The sequence below is a fragment of the Pteropus medius genome, unplaced genomic scaffold (assembly GCF_902729225.1).
Source record: "Pteropus medius unplaced genomic scaffold, Ma_sr-lr_union100, whole genome shotgun sequence".
Taxonomy (NCBI): Eukaryota; Metazoa; Chordata; class Mammalia; order Chiroptera; family Pteropodidae; genus Pteropus; species Pteropus medius.
Window position 1 is genome coordinate 5,870,784 of NW_024340849.1, and position 23,918 is coordinate 5,894,701.

Below are 23,918 nucleotides of genomic sequence, written 5' to 3' on the forward strand. Positions count from 1 at the left end.
ATCACACCTCCTCTCCCAAAGCCTTCTAAGTCCTTCTCCGTCAGCTCTAAGGACTACGATGGGTGCCAATTGGCAAAGGGGGGACAACTTCAAGAGCCTTAATATACTTGTAATTGGACTCCTGACAAAGGGATGTGGACAAATATTTGAAAAAAAAGAATGACTAAAATTGTTCCAAATTTAATCAAAACTATAAACACACAGATATAAGAAATTCAACAAACCCCAAGTGCAAAGATAATAAAGATCATATCAACACACATCAAACTCAAATTGCTCAAAGCCAGTAATGAATAAAAAGACTTTTTAAAAATCATTTATAATATTTTTTTTTTTTTTGGTATTTTTTTCTGGCTTACTGAGACATAATTAATGTATAAGATTGTATAAGTTTCAGTCTATGCCACGCCACCCTGAACAAGCCCGATCCCGTCTGATCTCGGAAGCTAAGCAGGGTCGGGACTGATTAGTATTTGATGGGAGATCACCTAGGAAGACCAGGTGCTGTAGGCATAAAAAATAAAAAATAAGGGATTGTAAGCTGACAAGGTCCTTACAATCTGTGAGGTCAACCAACGGTTGACTCCCCTAAAAAACAAAACAAAACAGATTGTGTAAGTTTAAGGTATACAATGTGATGATTCAATACATGTATATACTGTGAAATGTTTACCACAACAAGATAAGCTAATGCATCATTCTTCTCATGTAATTACCATGTTGGCTTTATCGTTGTTACACCAAGAACGTAAAAACTCCACTCTCTTGAGTACACAATACAGCATCGTGAACCAGTTGCCATTCTGTCCTCCATGTGGCTGCACCATGCTGCATTCTTGCCGGCAATGAATGAGTTCCTGTGCTCCACATCCTCACCAGCATTTGGTGGTGTCCGTGTTCTGGATTCTGGCCATTCTAATAAGCATAAGTTCGTATCTCATTGCATTAATTTACATTTTCCTGATGAAATAGAATGTGTGGGACATCTTTTACCTAGGTTGATTCGCCATCTGTCCGTCTTCTCGGGTGAGGTGTCTATTCAGAGCATTGGCCCAATTTTAAATCTGGTTGCTTATGCTCTTGTTGCTGAGCTTTAAGGGTTCTTTGCATACTTTGGGTAACAGTCCTTTATCAGATGTGTCTTTTGCAAATATTTCTCCCAGTCTGTGGCTTGTCCTCTCATTCTCTTGGCATTGCCTTGGCAGAGAAGTGTGTGATTTTAATAAAGTCCAGCTTGTTATTTCACTCATGTGTTGTGGCTTTGGTGTTCTATCGGAAAAAGTCTTATCGTACCCAAAGGCATCTAGGTTTTCTCCTATGTTATCTTCTGGGAGTTTTATAGTTTTCAGTTTTACAATTAGGTCTGTGATCTATTCCAAAAGTTAATTTTTGGAAAGGGTATAAGGTCTGTGTCTAAATTCATCTTTTTGCAGTCGGATGTCCAGTTGTCCCAGCCTCATTTGTTGAAAAGACTGTTTTGGCTCCATTATATCGCTTTTGCTCCTTGGTCAAAGATCAGTCGACTATATTTAGGTGGGTCTATTTCTGGGCTCTCTGTTCTGTTCTGTTCTGATCTATTTGTCTGTTCTTTCACCAGTACCACACCGTCTGGATTACTGTAGCTTTATAGTAAATCTTGAAGTCCGTAATGTTAGTCCTCCAACTTTGTTCTTGCCCTTCAATATTATGTTGGCTATTCTAGTCTTTTGCTTCTCTGTCTGCTGATATCCACAAAATAGCTTGCTGGGATTTTGATTTGAATTGCATTGAACCTATAGATCGAATTAGGAAGAATTGATGTCTTAAGAATAATGAGTTTTCCTATCCAGGAATAGAAGCATCTTCAAGATATATTTTTGAATACGATGCTATTTTAATTATTGCTTCTAAGCGCTTTAAACTTCACAGAATATCTTTCTCTAAGCTCACACACTCACGCACACACACGCAAAGTACTTTAGCTCACACAAAAAAAAGTGATATTATAGAACATCAAAGTTCTTCAGGGGAAAATGTGTTTTAGATTTTTACTTTTAGATAAATAGAGTTTTTAAAGGATTAACATGGTTTAATTCTTAATTAAATATTGCCTAAAGCTGCACATAATTATGGTAGTATAAAACTAGGAAAAATCATGTTGGAATACATTTGATTGAAGCTAAAGTATGTATTTAACTTCACCAAGTAAGAAATTATGCCGACTTTGGTAATAAGAAAAGAAGATCTTACATTTCTGCAAATCCTTAGAAATTTAATGTCTTTCTTTATTTTCTGACTTAGTCCTTCTCTATTAAAGATTAGATAGTGACCTTTCAAAACCAAAGTATTCATTTAAGGAAAATAATATTTGAAAATGTTTATCTCTTGCTTCAGATATACACAAAACAGCTAAATGTTACTATTTTTCTTATAGGAAAGAGAAAATAATTCTAATATTTTTACCTAAATAAGGTTTTCATTTAAAAAATAATAATATTTATGTTCTTTATTGAGTTGTGACAGAAATAGCTGGTAGGATAGCAGATGACAGAAACTCTATTCAAAAACCTACAAAAATTGAAAGAAGCCAGTAATTAAATTTCGCTAATGTGAAATGTCCAGAATAGGCAAATCAATAGTATTAAATTAGATTAGTGATTACCTTAAGCTGTGAGGATTGGAGGGAAATGAGAAGTGAACGCTAACATATCCAGAGTTTCTTTCTGGACTGATGGGATGTTTTACAGTTGATAGTGGTGATGGTTGCACAACTGTGACTATATTAAAAAACCACTGAGTTGTGCTCTTTAAATGGATTAATTGTATAGCATGTGAATTAAATCTCAGTAAAGCCGTTAAAATGTGTAAACAGCAAAGATTATTTCAATCAAAAGAATTACGGCAATTATGCATTCTAATTTAATTTTAAATCTCCAGGAGCTTCTGTTAGGAGCATTCTGAATCAAACAATCTGAAGCATAAATGAGCTTTCACCTTTTAATTTGGATCATCGGCACCCCTATTTTAGGAAGAATAAAAAAGTCGACTCACTTCTCTCTGTAGATCATAACTGAACACTGAGATTGTAATTCAAAGTGAATTTGAAATTTTCTCACTTCCTAAAGTCTCCCTTTCTCTGTCAATATTAAAACGGCTTATGATTTAAGTTTAATTAAGTGCATATGATGCTATTCACTTTTTATATAAATAAGTTACTCTTGGAAACACTCCATCTTATATAATTTTTCACTGATTTGGTGACTTGAAATTTATTAATGCATGCCTACCCTCCCTAACATATGGCGTTCTTGAAATCTTTGGAGATTGAAGCCTGACCTGTACAAATCTTTCCCAGAGCCAAATTGCTGACAAAACCACTTTTCTTCTTTGAGACTTTGTGCCTTTTTGTGTAAATAATGCAATATCTTAGAATCAGCAAAAGCCATCTGTAGAGAACAATGAAAAAATAGGCCAAAAGTTAGGAGTCTCATCCTCCAGCAACTTTCCTTCCCTTGCCCTGAGACATTCATTCATCATCCACCTTCATTAAGCCCATTTGCAAATATCTACTGCGTCAGACCCTGGATAATAGAGGAGGTCTCTGCTCTCTGCTCTCGAGGTGATGACTTCCAGGGGCAGAGACAGAAAGCAAACAAGCACTTGTAGTGGCGCCCTAACAGCGTCCTGCCAGGATGCCCAGGGCTGTGAAGAAGAGCGCCACCTGGCGGAACCAGATGGAGCGAAGGGGAGGCAAGGGAACAGGAGAAGGTTTGGGTTTTGTGAAGCCTGAAATTTCTACAATCTGGGGACAAAGCAAAATTGGGAACGAAAATAAATATTCACTTAGAATGCGGAAACACAAGAATTCACAAATTTTAGAATGCTGTAAAATACCATAAAAATAACAAAATTCTAAAAATAGAAATTAATAGCAATAACTAGTAAGTAATAACTAAAAATTAGGTTTTTCCTGGATTTTTTACTGTATATTAATTTTAGCATGATAGTAACTTTGTCATATCATTTTCATGGAAAGGGTTTAGCATTTTGCCCAGAATAGTTGATCTTTTTTTTTTTTAATGAAATTGGGATAAATAAGCCCACAACATAATACACGGGCCTATTGGCAGTTTGGAATATTCGCTCTGTGAAGTTTCTTCCCCACAAATATAGGTATTCTAAAAAAATATCGAATATGCTTCTGAGGCAAGAACTTCCGTATTGACTAGGTATGCACGTAAACAAATCCAAAACTATATTCCACTGCGTACAAACTGTACGTACCCTCAACTCAACTGGGCAAGACTCAGAATGTTCCCACAGCTACTCTGTGTCCAACAGAGAAGAGGACAAGAGTACTGGAGAGGGAGTAGAGAGGTTTAAACAAGCGCGTCTCAATGACCTTACTTTTGCATATTACACCAAAACACATGGCCATGTTTACATCTTGCAAGGATGGAATGGGCCAAGGTCCAGGAACAGGCCCATGCGAGGTGGGTCCCAGAGCTCAAACTTCCTCAGTTTCCCCGTAGACCCACCTCTGTGAGGAGGATCACGGCCCTGCTCCTCCACAGAACGTCATGTGTTTGACTCCACAACCCAAGTCACAAATATCAAGTGCCTTCTTTCAGCATGAGCTTTTTTTCCATAATACATTAAAAAATGATTTTAAGTCAATCTACCAATCAATATGAAAAGGCAAATACAATATAGATTTCATTTCATAATTGATGTTACTAACTAGGCGTACACGTAGCTATTTCTGTGCCAATAATACAACTGGCAAAAGAAGAAAAAGGCCAAGATTTGCAGTGAGTAGATTTGAATCAAGTCTCAGATAGATAGATAGACACATAGAGGATGGATGGATGGATGGATGGATGGATGGATGGATGGATGGATGGATGGATGGATAGATAGATAGATAGATAGATAGATAGATAGATAGATAGATAGAAAATTGATAGACAGACAAATGATAGAGATACCCACCATAAGGAACTGGCTCGCATGATCATGGAGGCTGACCGGGATCTACAGTCTGTAAACTGAAAACCCAGGAGGTCCAGTGGTGGAAGCTCTAATCCAAGTTAAAAGGCCCGAAAACCAGAAGAGCTGCTGGTGTTAACTCCAGTCTAAGTGCAACAGAGTCAAGATCCAGGAAGAGCTGATGTTTCAGTTCAAGTCCAAAGGAAGAAAAAATCTGATGTCCAAGCTCAAAGACAGTCAGACAGGAGGAATCTCCTCTTACTTGTGTGAGAGTCAGGGATTTTGTTCTATTCATGCCTTCAACTGCTTATACGAGGCTCATGCACACATGGAAGGGCAATCTGCTTTACTCAGTCTACCAATTCAAATATTAATCTCATCCAAAAACACCCTCCCAGACACACCCAGAATAGCATTTAACCAAATATTTGGGCACCCCATGGCCCAGTCAAGTTGATACATAATATTAATGATCACAATTGGTTTGGGGAGCTCCATGATCTCCCTATGCAGCTCTGCTATCTGATGCTTTAGAGCAGTCAATCTCAATTTTGGGTGCACCTCAGAACAATGAGCTTCTAAAAACACAGTTCTATGAGAAGCACCCCTAATCAATTGAATAAAAATCTCCAAAGAGAGACCTGGATTTATTTATTTATATATATATATATATATATGTTTATATATATATATGTTTTATATACGTACACACATATATTATATATATGAAACTATATATATGTGTTTTATACATATACACATATATATTATATATCTGAAACTATATATATGTATATGTATATATAGTTTCAGGTGAATCCACTGTTTTCTGCTAATTCAGCACGACTGCGCTGAAGAGTCATTGACTATTTCATTGACTATAACATTCAGGTTATTCATGTGAGAGTCCACCAGCACCTCGTTTTGTGTACATTAGAAGACATTAAAGTGCACACAGAATTATACCTTCCATTGGCTTTGATCATAACTGCAGAACTCTATTACAAAGGAAAAGTGCCTTGGGTGGCAATTATACATTCTAAAACGCATCTCAACGAATACTCTCTGTTCCAGTATGTCATCTGTGCCTCTTCAAGCCTCCCATATGATCCTTGTCAAAATACCAGCTACATGAGCCTTCTGTCTTTATGATTTCTTAACTCTCCTGAAAACTACTGATGCTAATTAGGACGCGTCACAGCCCGAGAGGTGTCGGTGATACCCTGAGTCCCCACCACATCCATCGCCCCTTCTCATGAGAGCAGCTAAGCTGAGTTCCTCCCACATAACTTGCCATACTTTGAGCTGCCATCCTCAGCACGACCCGAGTGTGCCTCGCTCAAGTGTTGCTGTCCAGACGGTGGCCATGGACCCATGAAAGAATCTCAGGGAGGAACTGTTTGGCAGGGGGTGGGAATTAAAGGAGACTGAAAACCACACTAAAACCTGCACATAGATGTTTACGGCAACCTTATTCATAACTGTCAAAACTTAGAAGCAACCATGATATCCTTCAGTAGATGGATAAACAAACTGTCATACATCCGGGAAATGGAATATTATTTAACACTAAAAAGAATAAGCTATCCAGCCATGACAAAACATGGAGGAAACTCAAATGCACATTACTAAGTGAAAGAAGCCAATGTGAAAAGGCCACACACTGTATGACTCCAACTATATCACATTCTGGAAAAGGAAAATCTATGGTGACAGTAAAAAGACCAGTGGTTGCCAGGGGTTGGGGGGCAAGGAGGGATGAACAGGCACAGCACGGAAAACTTTTAGGACAGTGAAAATATTATATATGTTACCATGATAATGAATACACATCATTACACCTTTGTCCAAACCCAGAATGTATAACACCAAGAGTTACTGAGGTAAATGATGCCTTTGGGTGATTACAACGTGTCAGTGTAGGTTCGTCCTCGGTTAAAAATATACCATCCTGCGGAGGGATGCTGGTAATGGGCGAGGCTCATAAGCAGAGGGGCGGGAGGAACGTGGGAGAACCCCACGATGGAGGACTGCATGGAGGCTCCTCAAAACACTAAAAACATCACGTGATCCAACAGGTCTGTCTTCTGCATATACATCCAAAATAATTAAAATCAGGATCCTCAAGAGATGTCCGCATTCCCATGTTCACCGCAGCATTGTTCACAATAAACGACATGTGGAAACCACCCGAATGTCCACTGACAGGTGAATGGAATATCACTCAGACTTAAAAGGAAGGAAATCCTGCCACTTGCAATGACACCAATGAACTTAGAAGACATTATGCTAAGTGAAATAAGTCGGTCACAGAAAGACACATACTGCATGTTTCCACATAGGTGAGGTATGTAAAACAGTCAAACTCAGAGATGCAGAGACTAGAATGGTGTCATGGTGGGCTGGGGGAGGGGCAGATGGGGAATTATTTTTAAACGGGTATAAAGTCTCTGTTACGCAGGTGACTAAGCTCTAGAGACCTGCTGTACGGCACAGTGCTTATAGTTAATATCATGGCACAGCACACTGTAAATGTGGTAAGAGGGTAGAGCCCCCGTTAAATGTTCTCACACACACACACGCACGTGCACACACACACGCACACACAAGAACACAGGGAAATTTTTGAAGGTGACGGATAGGATTCGTACCTTGGCTGTGGTGACGGTATCACAGGTGTGTGCATCTGCCCAAAGTCATCGAAATGTAGACACTAAATGTGTGCAATTTTTTGCATATTAAATGTATTTCAGGAAAGCTAAATTTTCATTAGAAATACTTGGAAATCCCCCCCAAAAAACATGTCACCTCCCCACTCAAAAATATAATGAGCTTCTACCCCTAGAGTTCTTGTATTTAAATTACATATTTGGAAAAATAAATAAATAAAAAGAGATTTTTATAGAGCAGTAAATGATATGTAATATATATTTTAAAATGGACAACTTTAAATTTATCATTCTAGATTTTTTTATATCGTGGAGACATTTTGAAATGGTATACTATACATTCCTGTTTAAATCTGATGTTTTTACTCAGTAGTATATAATCAATACCTTTAGTGTCAGTACATGGTGGGGGTGAGGTGGGTATAGTCTTAAGGAAATGAAGGCAAATGCCTTGCTTGCATCTCCTTTCCAACACAAAAACTGCTCCTGCAGGTAAAAAACAAGAAAGAAACAAACAAAAAAACACTAATTCTATTTACTAAATGAAGGATCCTTATCTCCGGAATGGTCTTAACTGATATGCTTGCATAGAGCTTTCTTATAGGAAAAAAAAAAAAAAAAAAAACAGAATCTCTGAATTTACAAGGCATGCATTACTGGACAACGTCCTGTCAACTGGAATATAAAACAAAGGTGTTCGTGGACCAAATGACCTCCGCTATGTGGAACCTTTGCTACTGTGTAACTCATTTCGAGATCTTATCATTAATTTTTTTAACCTACTTTCATCATGATTCTCAAACTATTAATCTGTGCAGATTAATTAAATATCATCTGAATTATTTGTTTTAATTTTTATAATAGTATTACTTAAACAGATGTTAAAACATCTGATTTCAACCTTTTTCTTGACTCTTTTGTTTCTATGAGTAAAAGCGGATTCTGAACAGCCTAATTTTCTTTCATAATTCTTATAACAGCCTTGGAGTTAAGTCATCTCAGTGTTCTGAGGGCTACCTTGGCGATGTCTATAAATTATCCACTATTAGTTCGATTAATTCTGACTTGTGTAATTTAGTGCTTGTATTATTCTTAATTACGTTTGTTTTAAAAAGGTCTTGAAGGCACTTATGTCAGCAAAGTGGTGTCCCATGTGCTTCACTGCCCTTTTGTATTTACGGAATTCTAATATGGCATTTTATCAGCCTCGCTCTTTGGCCTGATAAGTTAATTTATGTCCTGCAAAGAACGAGCTGTACAGATGTTCACAGTGGATGGGATGTCAGGGGTGAAGGTTCACTCCAGCATCCTGAGAAACCACAAATCCAGAGGGAAGGAGAGCAGCAGCCCCATCAGGCTAACAAAGGACAAGCGGAGGGTTCCAACTGCCCTCGGTCTCCTTACGCGGTAGCCAAAGCTGCTGCCACTCAGCGCTACGGGTGACTGCCCTCGACAGAAAACAGGATGGGCCTAGAGGTATTACTCAGGCTTCTTGCAAGACACAGAACCAGTAGGACGTGACAGAGACAGACTGGGTTTTATTATAATAGGGTCACGCACTTAGGGGAACCCGAGAGTCCCAGACTCGGCCATCTGCAAGCTGCAGAACAAGGACAGCCAGTGGGTGGTCCAGCCTGAGCCCAGGAACCAGGGGAGCCAGGGGAGGAAGTTCTCGTCCAGGCCCGAAGACCTGAGCATTAGGGACCGGCGATGCACACCCCGGTCCAAGTCCCAGAGCCTAAGGACCAGGAGGTGCGACGTTTGGCAGCAGGAGGACGTGGACATTCCAGCTCCAGCAGGGAGCACATGTGCCCTCTGTCTGCCCTTCTGTTGTGTTCCTGAGCTCAGTGGGTGGGATGATGCCACTGCACTGTGGAGGGTGACTCTGTACACTCAGTCTATGTTCAAATGCTAATCTCTTCCTGAAACGCCCTCACAGACGCACCAAGAAATACCGTTTTTATCAGCTATTTGGGCATCCCTTAGCTTAGTCAAGGTGACACATAAAATTAACGACCACAGGTCCACCCTTAGTCAACCTGGCACCCACATGCACTTCCTTAAGCCATACTTAATTGTCAAATAAAAACAGTAAAAAGGTCATAATTCTGCCTGCTCAACATGACACAATTGTTAGCATCCAACTGAAAATGGACTAATCCCTTCCCAGAAGAGGGGAGGGGGAGGGAGAGAAAGGGAGAGAGAGGGAGAGACAGAGAGAGACAGAGAGACAGAGACAGAGAGACAGAGAGAGACAGAGAGACAGAGGGAGAGATCACACACAAATGTATTCAAGCAAAATGAGGAAATAAATACTCATGGCAGTTCCTGTCCTTGCTTCTGCAGCTGGTCACAGGGTCGTAGCTACCTTCTTCGTCTGTCTGCTCTGAATTCCCTTTGCAGTCAGCGAGCACTTCAGCTGGTCATGTCCTTTACCGGGCAGGATGCCCCGAACCTTCATTCCTGAGGCTCTGGGCCATCGCAATCGTGCCTGAGTCCGGTCGTCACAGATTTTCATTGACCTTCATCACAGGGGATGGTAATACTAAGAGGCTCCTCAGGTAAGGGGCCTCCTGTGTTCCAGACCCCCTCTTCCTCACCTCCACTGTGGAGAAGTCCAATGTCCTCTCGACAGGCAGGGCCACTCACCCCAGGTGGCACAGAAACTCCACTCCTGGCACAGAGTGCAACCCGCCAGGGCGGCAGCCTTCACCTCCCGTTCGGTGGAGTCGCGTGTCTCCCGGTAGAAACACCCTCCCTTTGGAACTAGGACCTGTAGGCCAGCAGAGAATAATGTCGCGAGAGCAGAAAGCAAAAGTTTTGATGGTGGATGGGTCACTAGGAGTAGTCGCGAGCGGTGCCACCTCCATTCCCACCCCTCGGGTCCTGGATCTGTGAATCCTGGCTGCTGGAGGAAGGACAGCATACATGAGATGCCCATTCAGAGCACACCCCGACTTCTGAGAACTCTGCCATGTCTCTGCAAGGCACTGTCACCTCGCTGGCCCTGTAACTGGTCTCCGAAAGGCCATTTCATCATTCTACTGAGCCAGCGGCTTCAGGACAGGGGGACATTTTTAAGATCAGTGGCTTTCATGAGCAAAGACCCGTGGCTCCATCCCTTCTGCTGAGAAGTGCGCCTTGATCAGAAGCCATGCTCTGTGGGACACGATGAGGGCGGAGCCAGCATTCTGTGAGTCCGTGGACGGCGGGGAAGGCGAATCCCTGCTTAGAGCATCCTTCCCAGCAAGCTGCGCCCTCGAGCATGGAAACAGTCCAGTGCTGTCAACCTGCCGCCAGGTAGCGGGGCAGATCACCTTGGGGACTGGCGCCATTTCGGAGGCTCGGTGTCGGGTTTTGCTGCGGGCAGGTTGGGATTGAGCGGAAGAAAGTTGGGTGGATCTGACGAAATGATTGGAAGCCAGTGAGGCTGGAGGTCAGTGTGAACGAGGCAGAATGACAGGTGTAGGGGCAGCAGGAAACGCATTCGGAAGGGAAACCATGCTCTGCTGGATTAGAACACAAGCCTTCCCTGCAGCCTTCTTGGTAGTTACCTGGATGGTCTGGAGGTATGTGAAGGAGGATGGGGGAGGGAAGAAGTATCCTTCTTCCCTCCCCCACCAGCTGGTGAAAAAAAAGAGGAGGAGGAAGAGAGTATCTTCGATGACCCTCTCTTGATGTATGCAAAATAGCTCCCATATGACATAATCTTTTTCAAAGTGAAGGTATCAGTGTAGAATTTTAGCAACAATATAATTCATAATTCTAACTTTCTCATTTCCCCCAGATTAGAGAGGTGCTTTGAGGTGTTTGAGGTAAGGCTTCAACGTAAGCTATTAGAACCATTAAAGAGGCCCCAGGAAGCCTGCGTCTCTATAAATATTTACTATAAATTTTTATAAAAGAACACTGTAAATGATAAACTACTAGGAACGTTGTTGCTATCACAAAAAAAGATAGAATATTTCTTAATAAAACCCATAAAAATATGCCAGGTAAAAGCACATAATTTTTAAAGAAAGATTAAAAAGCTACTTTGCATTTTTCTGCTTGATATCAATTTTAAAATGTTAGCAGTATCCTTCATATGTGGTAAAAAGTATCTATTATGGAAAGAATTAGTCATTTATTGTTAAAGCCAGGTACAAAAATTATTTGTAATCAATATTACTTACATGAACATTTGATTTTCTAGATCATGAGATTTCATAAAAATGATCATTTCAGCACACTTGGAATGCATAATCTAATCCCAAATCAATATTAGCAGACTTGCAAAGGAAAAACTAAATAAGTATGAAATTCAGCATGGGAATACCATTTCAAAAGTAATCATCTCTACTACTCATTGTCTTGGTTGTGTTTTAAATACTTATTAGATCTTACAATTAAATTCTTCTCTAAATGTCAGTGATTTAAGAACGAGTTCCCTCTAAAGCACACCGGACTTTGAAATACATTTTAAAAAATCTTGGTCTATTAGCACATCTGTTTTCAACTCTAAAAATTGCTAAGCTTTTCATCAGCAGTTCCTAGCAAGACATGTATTCGCTGGTAACGGTTTCAGCATCTGAAAAAGAATTACACTTGCATCCGATACTTTTTGTACAGTAGATGAAGAGGACAGAGAAAGCTAAGGTAGTTTTGAGAATTTTTGAGAAGTGAAGAAAAGGGAACCTCATATGAGGTTCCAAAGAATGCATCAGGTTTTGATTGTCAGTCAACTGTATAAGAACTTTGAATATTTTATCTTCATAATTACTCTATAATGCCACTTCTAAATGTACCATAAAAATCTTGTTTTGTTATCATCTAGTATAAAACAATTAAACAAGTATATGTAAGTAATTACATGTGACTATTATTATTTATTCAGTTTTAAATATTTTAAGCATTTCTTAATATTTCATAAAAATAATTTAAATGTATGTGCATATCACATTTCATCAAAAAGGCTCTATGAATATCACAAATTCCTTTTTAAGGAAAAGCAAAGAGATATTTTAAAAAACAATAGTCATGTAAATAATTCAAACGGCATTTTTCTTTATCTCGGTTTATATTAACTTCCATCATCTACAATAAAAACTCTTTTCATTCACTGCCACTGTCATTCATTGTTCAAATTCAGTTCCTCTAACTAAAACAAGCCCTCAAACGTTAAATAGTCGAAGAAATTTTCCACAGAAAATTTGAAGTTTCCTCTGTCCCAACAACCCTATTCTCATTTGACCTAGCTAAAGGATTACATATGTATTAACATATATTCCTGTAGGGGCATCAAAATATAGACCCAATTTATACTGTAAATGCTACATTCGTTTCTTCTCATCTATAGAGCTTTGTTAAGCAACTCAAAATACACATTTTCCCATTTGATACCAGAAATACCATCTTTGCATAGAAAACATTAAACATTTAAAATATACATATCGCTTTGCAGACCAACTCAAAACCATGACTTTTTCAAAAACAGTTGCTACATAAATGTTAAATTACTTGTATAAGTAATTGATATCAAGCATTACAAGACTAGCATTATCAAGTCTATACTACCCACTAGTGGCAAAATATAGTAAGTGCATTTTTCTTTTAAAATTAAGACCAGTTTTATCTTAAATATTAGCTTTCTCAATTAAATTTACAGCCCATCATATTACAGAGAAAATACACGTAGACTCTAAGCATACCAAGATTTTTTGTTGTGAATTATTTTTCCTGTATAAAATTAATTTACTATAAATGTTCACACCTAGAGACATCATGTTCAGTTAGCTACCTGTGAATATAAATACTGAGTCCACATAAAAATGCATGCGTGTATATACATGCACACACATGCGCAGACACAGACACACACCATATATATATCTCCAAAGTGTATTCTAGAAACAGAACCTCTCTGACAATCTCACATGAATCCATAAAGGAGAAGTAAACTGAATCGAGTTTGTTAGCTTTCTTTAATTTACCCCTTATAGAGAAATGTTCTCAGACTAACCTTGTATGGTTCTCACTGAAATTACTTTTTGTTATAAATGATTTTTATGTGGGAGATAACTGCTTAAGAATATTAGCAAAAGCTCTTCCTCCTTTCAAATCTCAGTAGTCCTCAGGGCTAACACAGCTGACTATTTCTGAACTTGTGCGTGGTAATGACCATGCTCTATGCCATGGGGCTGCCCGCATATGATCTGGAATTAAGGCACGTGCTGGCACCTAAGCTTCTTGAACATCCCATCATGTGAATTCAGCAAACTTAAGTTAATGACGCTGAGCTTTATCACTTGCTGGAAACAAACCTGAAGCAACATTCATATGGGAACTCTGCCACGTCTCTGCAAGGCATTGTCACCTAGCTCACCAAGTAACAACTGATGGAAGAGGGCTTCAGATTAAGACACGATTACATAATTGATTTAGACACTCGGCTTCTTCAGACAGCTGTCGGCACACACATGGTTTGTACGTGTGTATATATTTGTACATATATATCGCATAGGCATCAGCTAAATGTTGAGTCATTCGAGAGCATTTAGCTTGTCATTATTTTTGCTTAGTATTTTTCTTTGCTCATTATTCTATCCCACATATTCATCTAGCACAATGCTTTAGTACAGCACATATGTTCAATTAATATTGTTTAAATAATGAATATCAAAAATAATTAAAATGGAAAGGGTTCATGACATAATTCTATTGATGAAAATGCAAAGGAAAACTATAACAAGTGGCAACGATAAGGCCAGTATGAAAAGAAGCTAAATACGCTTGGGATATATCGATATTTTCAGACTGCTTTATAAAAGAAAAAGATGCAATTATTTAATATGGATGTTTGTTATGATACAATGACATCTTCAGCAGTCCCTTCACGTGTGCCTGAAATGAACAGTTCATTGTGTCAGGTGGTTGATCAATATAAATGAGTTATTCGGAACGAGATCTCTAATGGCCTAAGTCTGAGTCTACTAGTGACACAATTTCAGTATTCCTCTCACAGAGGAAATCCAAGTTTTTAACCTCTTTTCCTCTTGTCTGTGGAGCCTGCTGCCTTGTGCCCAGCAGGTCGCACACTGGGCGGAGAAAGCCTCCTTTCATTCATTCCTTTACCCTGGACGTCTCCATACCTCGTCCACGCTTCTTGCCTTCGACTCCTTCAGTTCTTCATACTTCCGTTTCCACAGAGACACAGCTGACTCCAGCCGTTCTATTTCTTTTTCCAAAGACGAACGCATTCTAAATGAAGAATTACAAGCGAAATAGACTTACGATTTAAAAATAGTTGTAGAAATGCCTTCAATTTTAGATATGCTATTTTCCTAATTTTTCATATTTATATATGGTCATTGTCATGACAGAAAACCTTTTTCAGTTTATTAAAAATTATAAATATTGAATAAAAGCTGTTTTAATTTGTTATTCTGTCAATTAGCTTTACAGTAGGTTAAACATATTTCATTGAGCTTTGCCCATGTCAAAATAATTGACTTTCTATTTGCTTTCTCCTGAATTATTATTTGTTGGAGTAACATGAATAGAACATGAGAATGTTTTTAGGCATTAAAAAAATTTTTTTAAGATATATGTAAAATATAAATAGTTTTTATTAAAGGATATTAATTAGATGTGTATACCGAAGCATACACTGATAAATTTCTCCTTAAAATTAATTTTGAGAATTATTTTATTTATAAATAGAATATAAAAATTGTACTTGAAAATTTGAAAAATGTCTCAATTTTTAAATTTACAAGTTCAAAATGATACATGCTGAAAAATCAATGCCAGATTTTAACATTACACTTTAATAAATCAAATGATAATGTTAGCCAAAAGAGGTCACATTAACATAAAAAAGATTTATTATCACTGAAGAATAAATGCTAATTTTCAAAAAGGTCACCAAAATTACCAGGATAACTATTCCTTCTAGGATATTATAAGAAGTTCAAGAACATTTCCAACTATAAATTTATTTAACTTTAATCTCGTGTATATAGAAATATGGGTATATTCTAAAGATATAACTATATCTAGGTTATATCTAGACTTAGCATCCGTATTCCTAGTTCATAAAATAAAAATAATATAATTTTATTAAAGTATATAAAATTAATATTTGTACTCCTTATTTAAAGCAAATTAGTAATAAATATATTTATTCCTCTTAGTATGTATCTTAAATAAAAAAACTGATTATTAGTTTACTGAAAAAAATATTGTATTTTTTTATGTAAAAAGGTACAATTTAATCAGAGAAATGAGAGGACAGGCAATTCATAAAAATTAATGACAACGTGATGCTTAAATATTTTTTAGTATAGCCTTATCAAAAAAATGTTGTGACTATGCAAGCCTTAAGGACATTGCACACTCACATTTATGCAGCAGAGGGCACTCTTTAATCTTTAATTTTCTGGCCTAATCAATTTATTCTATATTTTAGAGAGATTTTCATAATCGATTACTTATACAGTTAAATTTTTAATGAAAATTTAAGCTATCATCATAGTACTTGAACTACAAAAAGGCAAAGAAAAAAAGTAATTTTACCCTGAAGGATAGTGCATATTTTATACACAAATTCTTTTTAAAAAACTAAATTAAGATAAAGATCAGTAAAAATACAGCATTTTAATATGTTATAAACTTCTAAAAATTGGATTGCTAAACTACATAAATTTGCAGAATATAAAAGATAAAGTGTAAACCAAAATAATTTTTATGGAAAGTGTGATTATATTTCTATGCAATCTTTTGATACTTTGTAAACTATCATGATCCCATAATAATTGGGCATAAAATTTAGCTATCTAAACAGGAAGATTATACAAAATATTTCTCAGAGGTGAAAATTCCTGAAACATTAATATTTGGAAATAAATATTAATCATTTATAAACTGTGAAAATTCATTGTAAAATATCTAATCAGCATTATTTTATAGTTCTATTAATGTAGAATTTTTGTACCAGACAAAAATAATTGACTTGTAATAACATTTAGATATCTATTTTTCTATTAGTCCAAAATCTAAACTAAGTATTTATGTATACTTAGTTTATTTATTATTTGTTTGTTATTTATGAATACTTAGAATATTTATTATGAATAATAATTTTTACCAAGTATACTTTCAATATTTGGCACTGTCTGATTGCATTCCCAACTATTTATAATTATGTCTTTCAGCATCTTTCATTTTCAGCATCTTTCAGCAAATAGCCATTTAGTTAATTTAATTAGAAAAGAGATAATTTAAAGAATACTGTTAAGCTCGAAGATGTCCAGGAAGACCAGAGACCAAGGCTTGGAGGTGATGCATCCAGGAACACCAAAGCCCCTTCTCATGCCACAGAACTGGTCCTATGAAGACCCCACTGCCCATTGCCTTCCCTGCCTGTTGCTGGTACACTTTCCTAGGATCAATTAGGGTCCGGCAAACAAATATATTCATATTAGCTAATTTTAGCAGAAAAGGAAATTAATAGGTCAAAAAAAAAAAATCTGGGAGAGCCAGAGAAGCAAATGGGGAACCCACGAAGCCAGAAGACACAAACATAAGGCCATCAGAATCTTCCCATCGGCACCCATGGAGGCCCCCACTAAGTCACAGACAGCACAGCGTGACCGCAACGCCAACACCTAGAGCCTCAGGCTGGCGTCAGCGGAGACCAGAAGCCACTTCTTCCTCTGGAGATAAGATATGGCTACGACCGCTGACATCCTCCACCCTAGGAAGGGTTATGGGTGCAAAATAGGCCAGGTAGCTGCCTCCGAAGTGCTGCTCCCAGGTCTAATGCCTGCACTCGAACTGCAAGACGGACGGAGCTAGAGACTGACTCGCATTTTTCCCAGTCTCGGCAGAAAAACAGACTCTGTCTCTTTAGGTAGACAATGGCCTAAACACAAAATAGATACTAGAGAGTAAGAAATGGCAAAAGTCCACAAAAATTAATTCAAAACAAATGAAAGACTTAAATATAAGACTTGAAGCTACAGAATTTCTGGAAGAAAACAGGGGAAAAGTTCCTGGAATTGGTCTTGACAATGATTTTCATGAGGCAACACCAAAAGCACGGGCGACGAGACACAAATAAACAGTGGGACTCTACATCCAGCTGAAAAGCTTTTCACAGCAGAGGAAACCATCCACAGAATGAAAAGGCGATTTGTGTAATGGGAGAAAATATTTGCAAATCATCTGTCTGGTAGGGGGTTAATAGCCAAAATATATAAGAAACTCATACAACTCAACAACGAAAAATAGAATAAAATAAAGTAACCCAATTAAAGAATGGGCAAAGGACTGGAATAGACATTTTTCTAAAGATACATAAATGACCAAAAAGTATATGAAAAGGTGCTCAACATCACTAATCAGGAAAACACAGATCAAAACCACAGTGAAGTATCAGCTTATATATACCTGTTAGCATGGCTGCCATCAAAAAGCCAAGAGGTAAGTGTTGGCGAGGCTGAGGCACAAAGGGAAGCTCGTGTTGGTGGGAATGTAAACTGGTACAGACACTATGGAAAACAGTGTGTGGCTTCCTCAAAAAATTAGACTAGAACTACCCTATGATCCAGCAATTCCACTTCTGAGTATATATCCAAAGAAAATATCAGTATCTTGAGGAGACAGCTGCATTCCCATGTTCGCTGCAGAATTGTCCACAATACCCAAGATAGAGAAATGACCCAAGTGTCCGTGGACAGATGAATAGATAACGAAAATTTGGTATGTATATTTGTAGAATCTAAGAAGCTGAACTTACAGAACAATGAAAGGCCTTCACTCCCCCTTCGTCTTTGGCCTGTCTGTGGTTTGAATGCTGAAGCTGCTGAGAAATGGAGGACGTACTTGTATGGCGGTTGTTAATTTATTCCCAGGAAGTCACGTATACGGCTAGGTGTGTACGTGCATGAGGGAGGGAGCAAAGATACACATCACGTGCATATCATTCACACTGGGACCTCTGTCCTAGAGAGACTCTACCTCTAGGACAGAGCTGTTTCGTGTTGCTCCTATTACACTATGTCAGTGAGGTAGCGTTGTGTGTGGGTTTGATAGAAGTCTGTAGCCAGTAAAAAGTTAAATCCTTCAAGAAATAAAACAGAGTTTAGAACCTGACTGAGACCTACAGTTACAGATAAAATTAATTGTTAATATGGATACAGGACTAAAAATTAATTCAGTTTTATTCCCTTTTCTACTAATGTTGATTGCTTCTGTTAAAAATTTATACTTGAGGGCAGAATAATAAATATTTATTGAATACACACAAGCTTGTTTTATAACAATCTATTCATAAAGTGAGGTATAGACAAAGAATCTGGAAAAGAAGTTAGGGGTACGAATAAATCTCAGAGAAACTAAGAAGAAATTTCTGGCTGGCAGAACAAAAATGACAGATAAAAAACTTACAGTATTTGTGAAAGGCTTGTGTGCATACTTATCACTATTTCAATCCATTTAAACAATGGAAATTAAAAACCATTGTATAATATACAAATATATTCATACTTAATTATATATATTACTCCCAGTTTGTTTTTTATTCTGCCTACTAAGAGTTTTATAACTAAAGAGATAGAAAAAAATTTTCAAATTTGGGGACCACATTTTAAAGGGCATCAAATATTCCACAAATATTCCCTCAAATAGAAACAAAAAATAGCATATAAGTGGTCACTTTCTCAGACATTATTTGTGTTTGATCCTTAAAAGGCTTAAAAGTGAAGAAAGCAATGGCAGATTGCATTTTCCGACACTCTTACTACATCATGACTTTGGCGTGCTGAAGAGGGTGTCCCTCTTCCTTGAACCCAAGCCGGCCTTTGAGATTGTCTCCACCAATAAGCATGGCAGAAGTGGTACCATGTGACTTTTCAGGCAAGGTCATTAAAATACGATAGATTTCTCGGCATGCCTTTAAGATGTTCACGGTAATACAGCCACTGTGCCTTGAGGAAGCCAGGGAGCCACACGGGTCACACGCAGGTGTTACCACTGAGGCCTGAGATGGGAACTAAGGTCTGTCACCAAATTTGGGAGTGAGTGAGGCTTCAGATGAGGCCAGTCTCCAGGCTTCAAGTCTCCTCCAGCTTTAGGGCTATCCCTTTTGAAGCCACACATAGCGAAGCCACACTCAAGACTCATAAAGGGATACATGGTGATTGTTATTTGAATAACCGTTATTTGGGAAGTTCTGTTACAAAACAATAGAAAAATGGAACATAAGCATCGCTATCCATAGTTTTACAGAAGAGAATATAGCACCCTCTTGGCTAACTCAATATCATGCAGCTAGAATATGGCAAAGCCAAGATGAATATCAGGCCACTTAATCTCAAGTCTACTGCTCTTTCCTCTATACCAAAAAAGGTCAATGAGTAAGTATCTTTTTCCATGATGAATACTTCACAAAATTGTGAGTTGTCTGTTTTTAATATTATTTTCACTTTATTGACTGTAATGTTATAAAAATACACTGACTACTTTAACCATATATATATTAATAATTCAAATGCAATTAAGGTAAACCTACCAGAGATGATGACAAGGTTACCATAAAAGAATGATAAAAACTAATAAATTATAAATTACCCTTCAAATTTTAGAAAATAAATATATACCAATATCTCTAAGTATATGTTGGTATATGCATAACATTTATTAAATATCAGAGCATCATGACTAGTCATGGGTGAGATATGTTATCGAATGGCCAGTTTTCTAGACTTAACAATTTTAAGAATTCTGAAAATCAGACTTGGTTAGGGGAGACAACGATTAGCACTTACTCTCTTTCTTCCCATAAGATTTTTTGGAACTCATCCAAATGCACCTGCGAAGGAGAAATTTCAGGCACTTCATTCCCCAAAGGCAGGTTCACCGCCTGCAGCGTTAATCCAGGTTTCACCGTACAGTCTTCAGACCCACCATTCTTGAATAAATTAGGATGATCAGGATTGAGTTTCATCTCTTCATTTAATCTTAATGGGTCAAGAATCAAACCTTCTTCCTGAAAGGAAAAAAAACATAAAACAATTGTTACTGTTGATTTTTTTAAATCTCTCAGTAGAAAAATCATAAATAACATTTCCATATATTTGGAAGGAAATAAATGTTATGACTCAGGCCAAACTTTAAATTGCGTTCTTCAACCATTGTTTTTCTTTCCTTCCATGTTCTACCTTATTATAATAAAATACAGTTCTCAAAAAGTCAACTTGAACTTTTAAAGTTTTCTTTTTCTAATCTCAGCTAAAAATAGCCCTGCATAAACTTAAACAGCTGTAAAGAATTATTTAATGAGTTTATGAATTTCTCTTTAAAGTTGATTTTGTCACAAGGCACTTGAGAGTTTCAAAGTAAAGCCAAGTGATTATTTTTTAACATCTTTGGAGGACGGGTAGAAAGAATTTTCAAGGAACTCTTGAATGTTTTAATAAGCTATTTATTGAACTATTTTTTAGATCACTAGTTAAAGATCAAATAGAATTTAATGAGACATTTTAATACATATGAGTATCATTTATCATAACAGCACACTGCATCAAAATCTTATAATTCCTAAACTTTATCAAACTCATTCTATAAATATTTGTCTATAGTTTAAATTTATCCTGATTTGTGGGTTTAAAATGAGATAAAGCCAAGTTCAAATAAAATCTTAATGATGTTTCATTTTTAGTATTTATTTTTAAAATAGTATGTGGATGTTAGGTTACTAGTATGACTCATCTCTTCATTCCCTCAAAAATTAAGTTATTATGTATGTTATTTTGAAAAACAATAAAATAACACATGTGTTGTTCTCCTTGGAAAATATTGTGGGAAGATAATGCTTTCATACACAAGTATCTTTCTCATTAGGCTTAGAGTTAGCAGGAAAATTGGTCAAAATAAAAACAACTAATTGAAGCTTTTTCAATAGCCAATACTTCGCTACCATCACCAGGAATTTTAACTATATTTTTTTTCCTAAATAAACAAACTTTTAATGAATATCTACTATGTATGATCTGTTCTTGACATTAATGATACAAAGGTATTCCAGATGAAGTCCCAAGATACCAAGAATTTCTCAGCAAAATATACATGAAGAGAATTCTCAAATGTGGTGTCTCTTACTTGTAATAATAAATAATTAGTACATTCAGAGTAACTTATGTGAGCTACATTCCCTTATCTCCATCATTAAATTAAAATACAGACATCAATACAATTGAATTTTGAGAATATATAACATTTTCCCAAAGATGTAGACGATGGAACAGCCTCAATTGAAAGTTAACTAGTATTAAAAAATAAAATAAACATGAAACTAAATAAGCATGAGTAATTACATTGTTGCAATCTTTTAAAATTTTTCATTTACAATGAAATTTAGGTTATATTTATAACTTCAATACATTATGGAAAGGCTTAAAATTTTAGATGGAACTATAGAAGAGCAATTTTATGTTTTCAGAGATGGAATTAGATAGAGATAACAATACAAACTGATACTATGAAAAGTGGTAACATGAATTCTTCAAGTTTCCCAAAGTACGTTCCATGTGTTGTTAATAGTATTTACCAGGTTAAAAGCGGAGGAGGAATGAGGGGAGTGGTTCCTGGATAACTGTTAAATAGTTTTCAAGTTCATTTGCTGCAGAATTTTCAGGAACTTCATGATTCTAAGTATACCAAGAAATTCCCAGAGTAGGCTGTGTGAGGCGTTCCATAAAGGTGTTTGCCTGTGGTATGCATCCTACAGGAATTAATTCTGGGGCCAGAGCCCCAAATCTTGGGAAATGTTTAAACTACTGAACGGATAATTTATATTATTGACATAATTAGGATAAATGGAGTGAAATCTCCCAAATATTTTCATTCACATAAATGCTGGGTTAATTTTTGTTTAAAAATATATTCATAAGGTCACCAATATGAGCTGAATTTTGTCTCCTCGAAATTCATATGGTGAAATCCTAACACCCAGTACCTCAGCATGTGACCGTGTTTGGGGACAGGGTCTTTGCAGAGGTAGTCAAGTTAAAATGAGGTGTGCCTAATGATGGTGTCCTTTTAAGAAGAAGGACGTGGATACACACGGAGAAGACAGCCATTTATAAACCAAAGAGAAAGGCCTCAAAGAAACCAACCCTGCTGGCACCTTGATCTCAAACTTCTGGCCTCTAGAACTGTGTGAAAATTAATTTCTGCTGCTGAAGCCACAGTCACCATCCGGGTTATGATTCCCCCTTCCTGCCCATCATGATGGAAGGCATTCTAACATGCCCACAATTTCCAGATCCCTCTGTGAGCTTTCTCCTCACCTTACTATTTGCGATCTCCTTCGCAGGAAGTTCTCTCTTTACCAAACACTCACTGATAGACTCGCACGTCTGTGAGCCCCTTTGACATTGCTCTGTGTGTGCACAGGACACTCCTGGGAAACTGGGACACTTCAGATCCTGGGTGACTCTGCCCCCCGATGCCCCCGCTGGACGCGGCAAACCTTGTTTCTTTTTCAGGGCGCTCAGTTCTTTCACGGCCATCTCTAACTTCACCCTGAGCTGCCTCCCTTCCTCCCGGGCACTGTCCCTTTCGGCCCGAACTTGGCCCCATTTCGCCCTCCAGTTGGCGGTGCAGTCCGACCACCACCGCATGGTCTTCTCCATCTGAGCGGCTCTGGCCTTGACCTCCTCCAGCTCCCGCAACCGGAGCTCCTCGCAGATGTCCCAGTCACTGGCGGTGCACGAGCGGGCACAGACGTCGTGAGCAGCACGAGGCTGCAGCCCGTACAGGGGCAAACAAGAGTGACAGGCCTCCCGAGGGAATGAGACAGTTGCGACCGCGTCACAAGGTGCTTGAACTGCTGACTGCCGCGGGGCACGGAAAATTTGTGTTTCCTCGATTAACCGATAGATGGAATCTAAATTCATATTTGTCTTTTCAGGCCTAAGAAAAGACAAAAAAAAAAACATAATTGACATTTGAATTTCCCTTGCAACGATAAGAGCAAGACTCACATTTTTAAAAAGTTGATAAAAATGATGTATCTTTTCAATATTGCATATTTTCTTTTCCAGCATAACTAAAAATATAGAGGAATTTATGCATTTGTAATTATCCTCGAAGAAACAGAAATTGCTCATATTGAATTTTGCTAAACAAAGACAAATAAAAATACCAAGATGCAAGTGGAGACAGCGTATGACAGAAATAATTCATTTTAACAAATCGATTCTATCATGTAGTATTTATGTAACAAATACTGTCCAT

General features: G+C 37.5%; 1 protein-coding gene and 1 pseudogene across 3 annotated transcripts in view; one reads left to right on the forward strand and one right to left on the reverse strand.

Annotated features, from left to right (window-relative positions):
• The window catches only part of CCDC102B (coiled-coil domain containing 102B), a 201,378-nt gene that overhangs the window by 146,107 nt on the left and 31,353 nt on the right, over nucleotides 1–23,918 (reverse strand). For all 3 annotated transcript variants that reach the window (XM_039839894.1, XM_039839876.1, XM_039839886.1), the window contains 3 exons: nucleotides 22,970–23,594; nucleotides 20,447–20,667; nucleotides 14,768–14,876 (listed from right to left, as the gene is read on the reverse strand). In XM_039839894.1, coding sequence (XP_039695828.1) covers nucleotides 14,768–14,876; nucleotides 20,447–20,667; nucleotides 22,970–23,578 — 939 coding nt within the window. In that variant the 5' untranslated portion in view covers nucleotides 23,579–23,594. The remainder of the gene's footprint in view (nucleotides 1–14,767; nucleotides 14,877–20,446; nucleotides 20,668–22,969; nucleotides 23,595–23,918) is intronic.
• On the forward strand, nucleotides 397–513 carry LOC120591150 (uncharacterized; annotated as a pseudogene).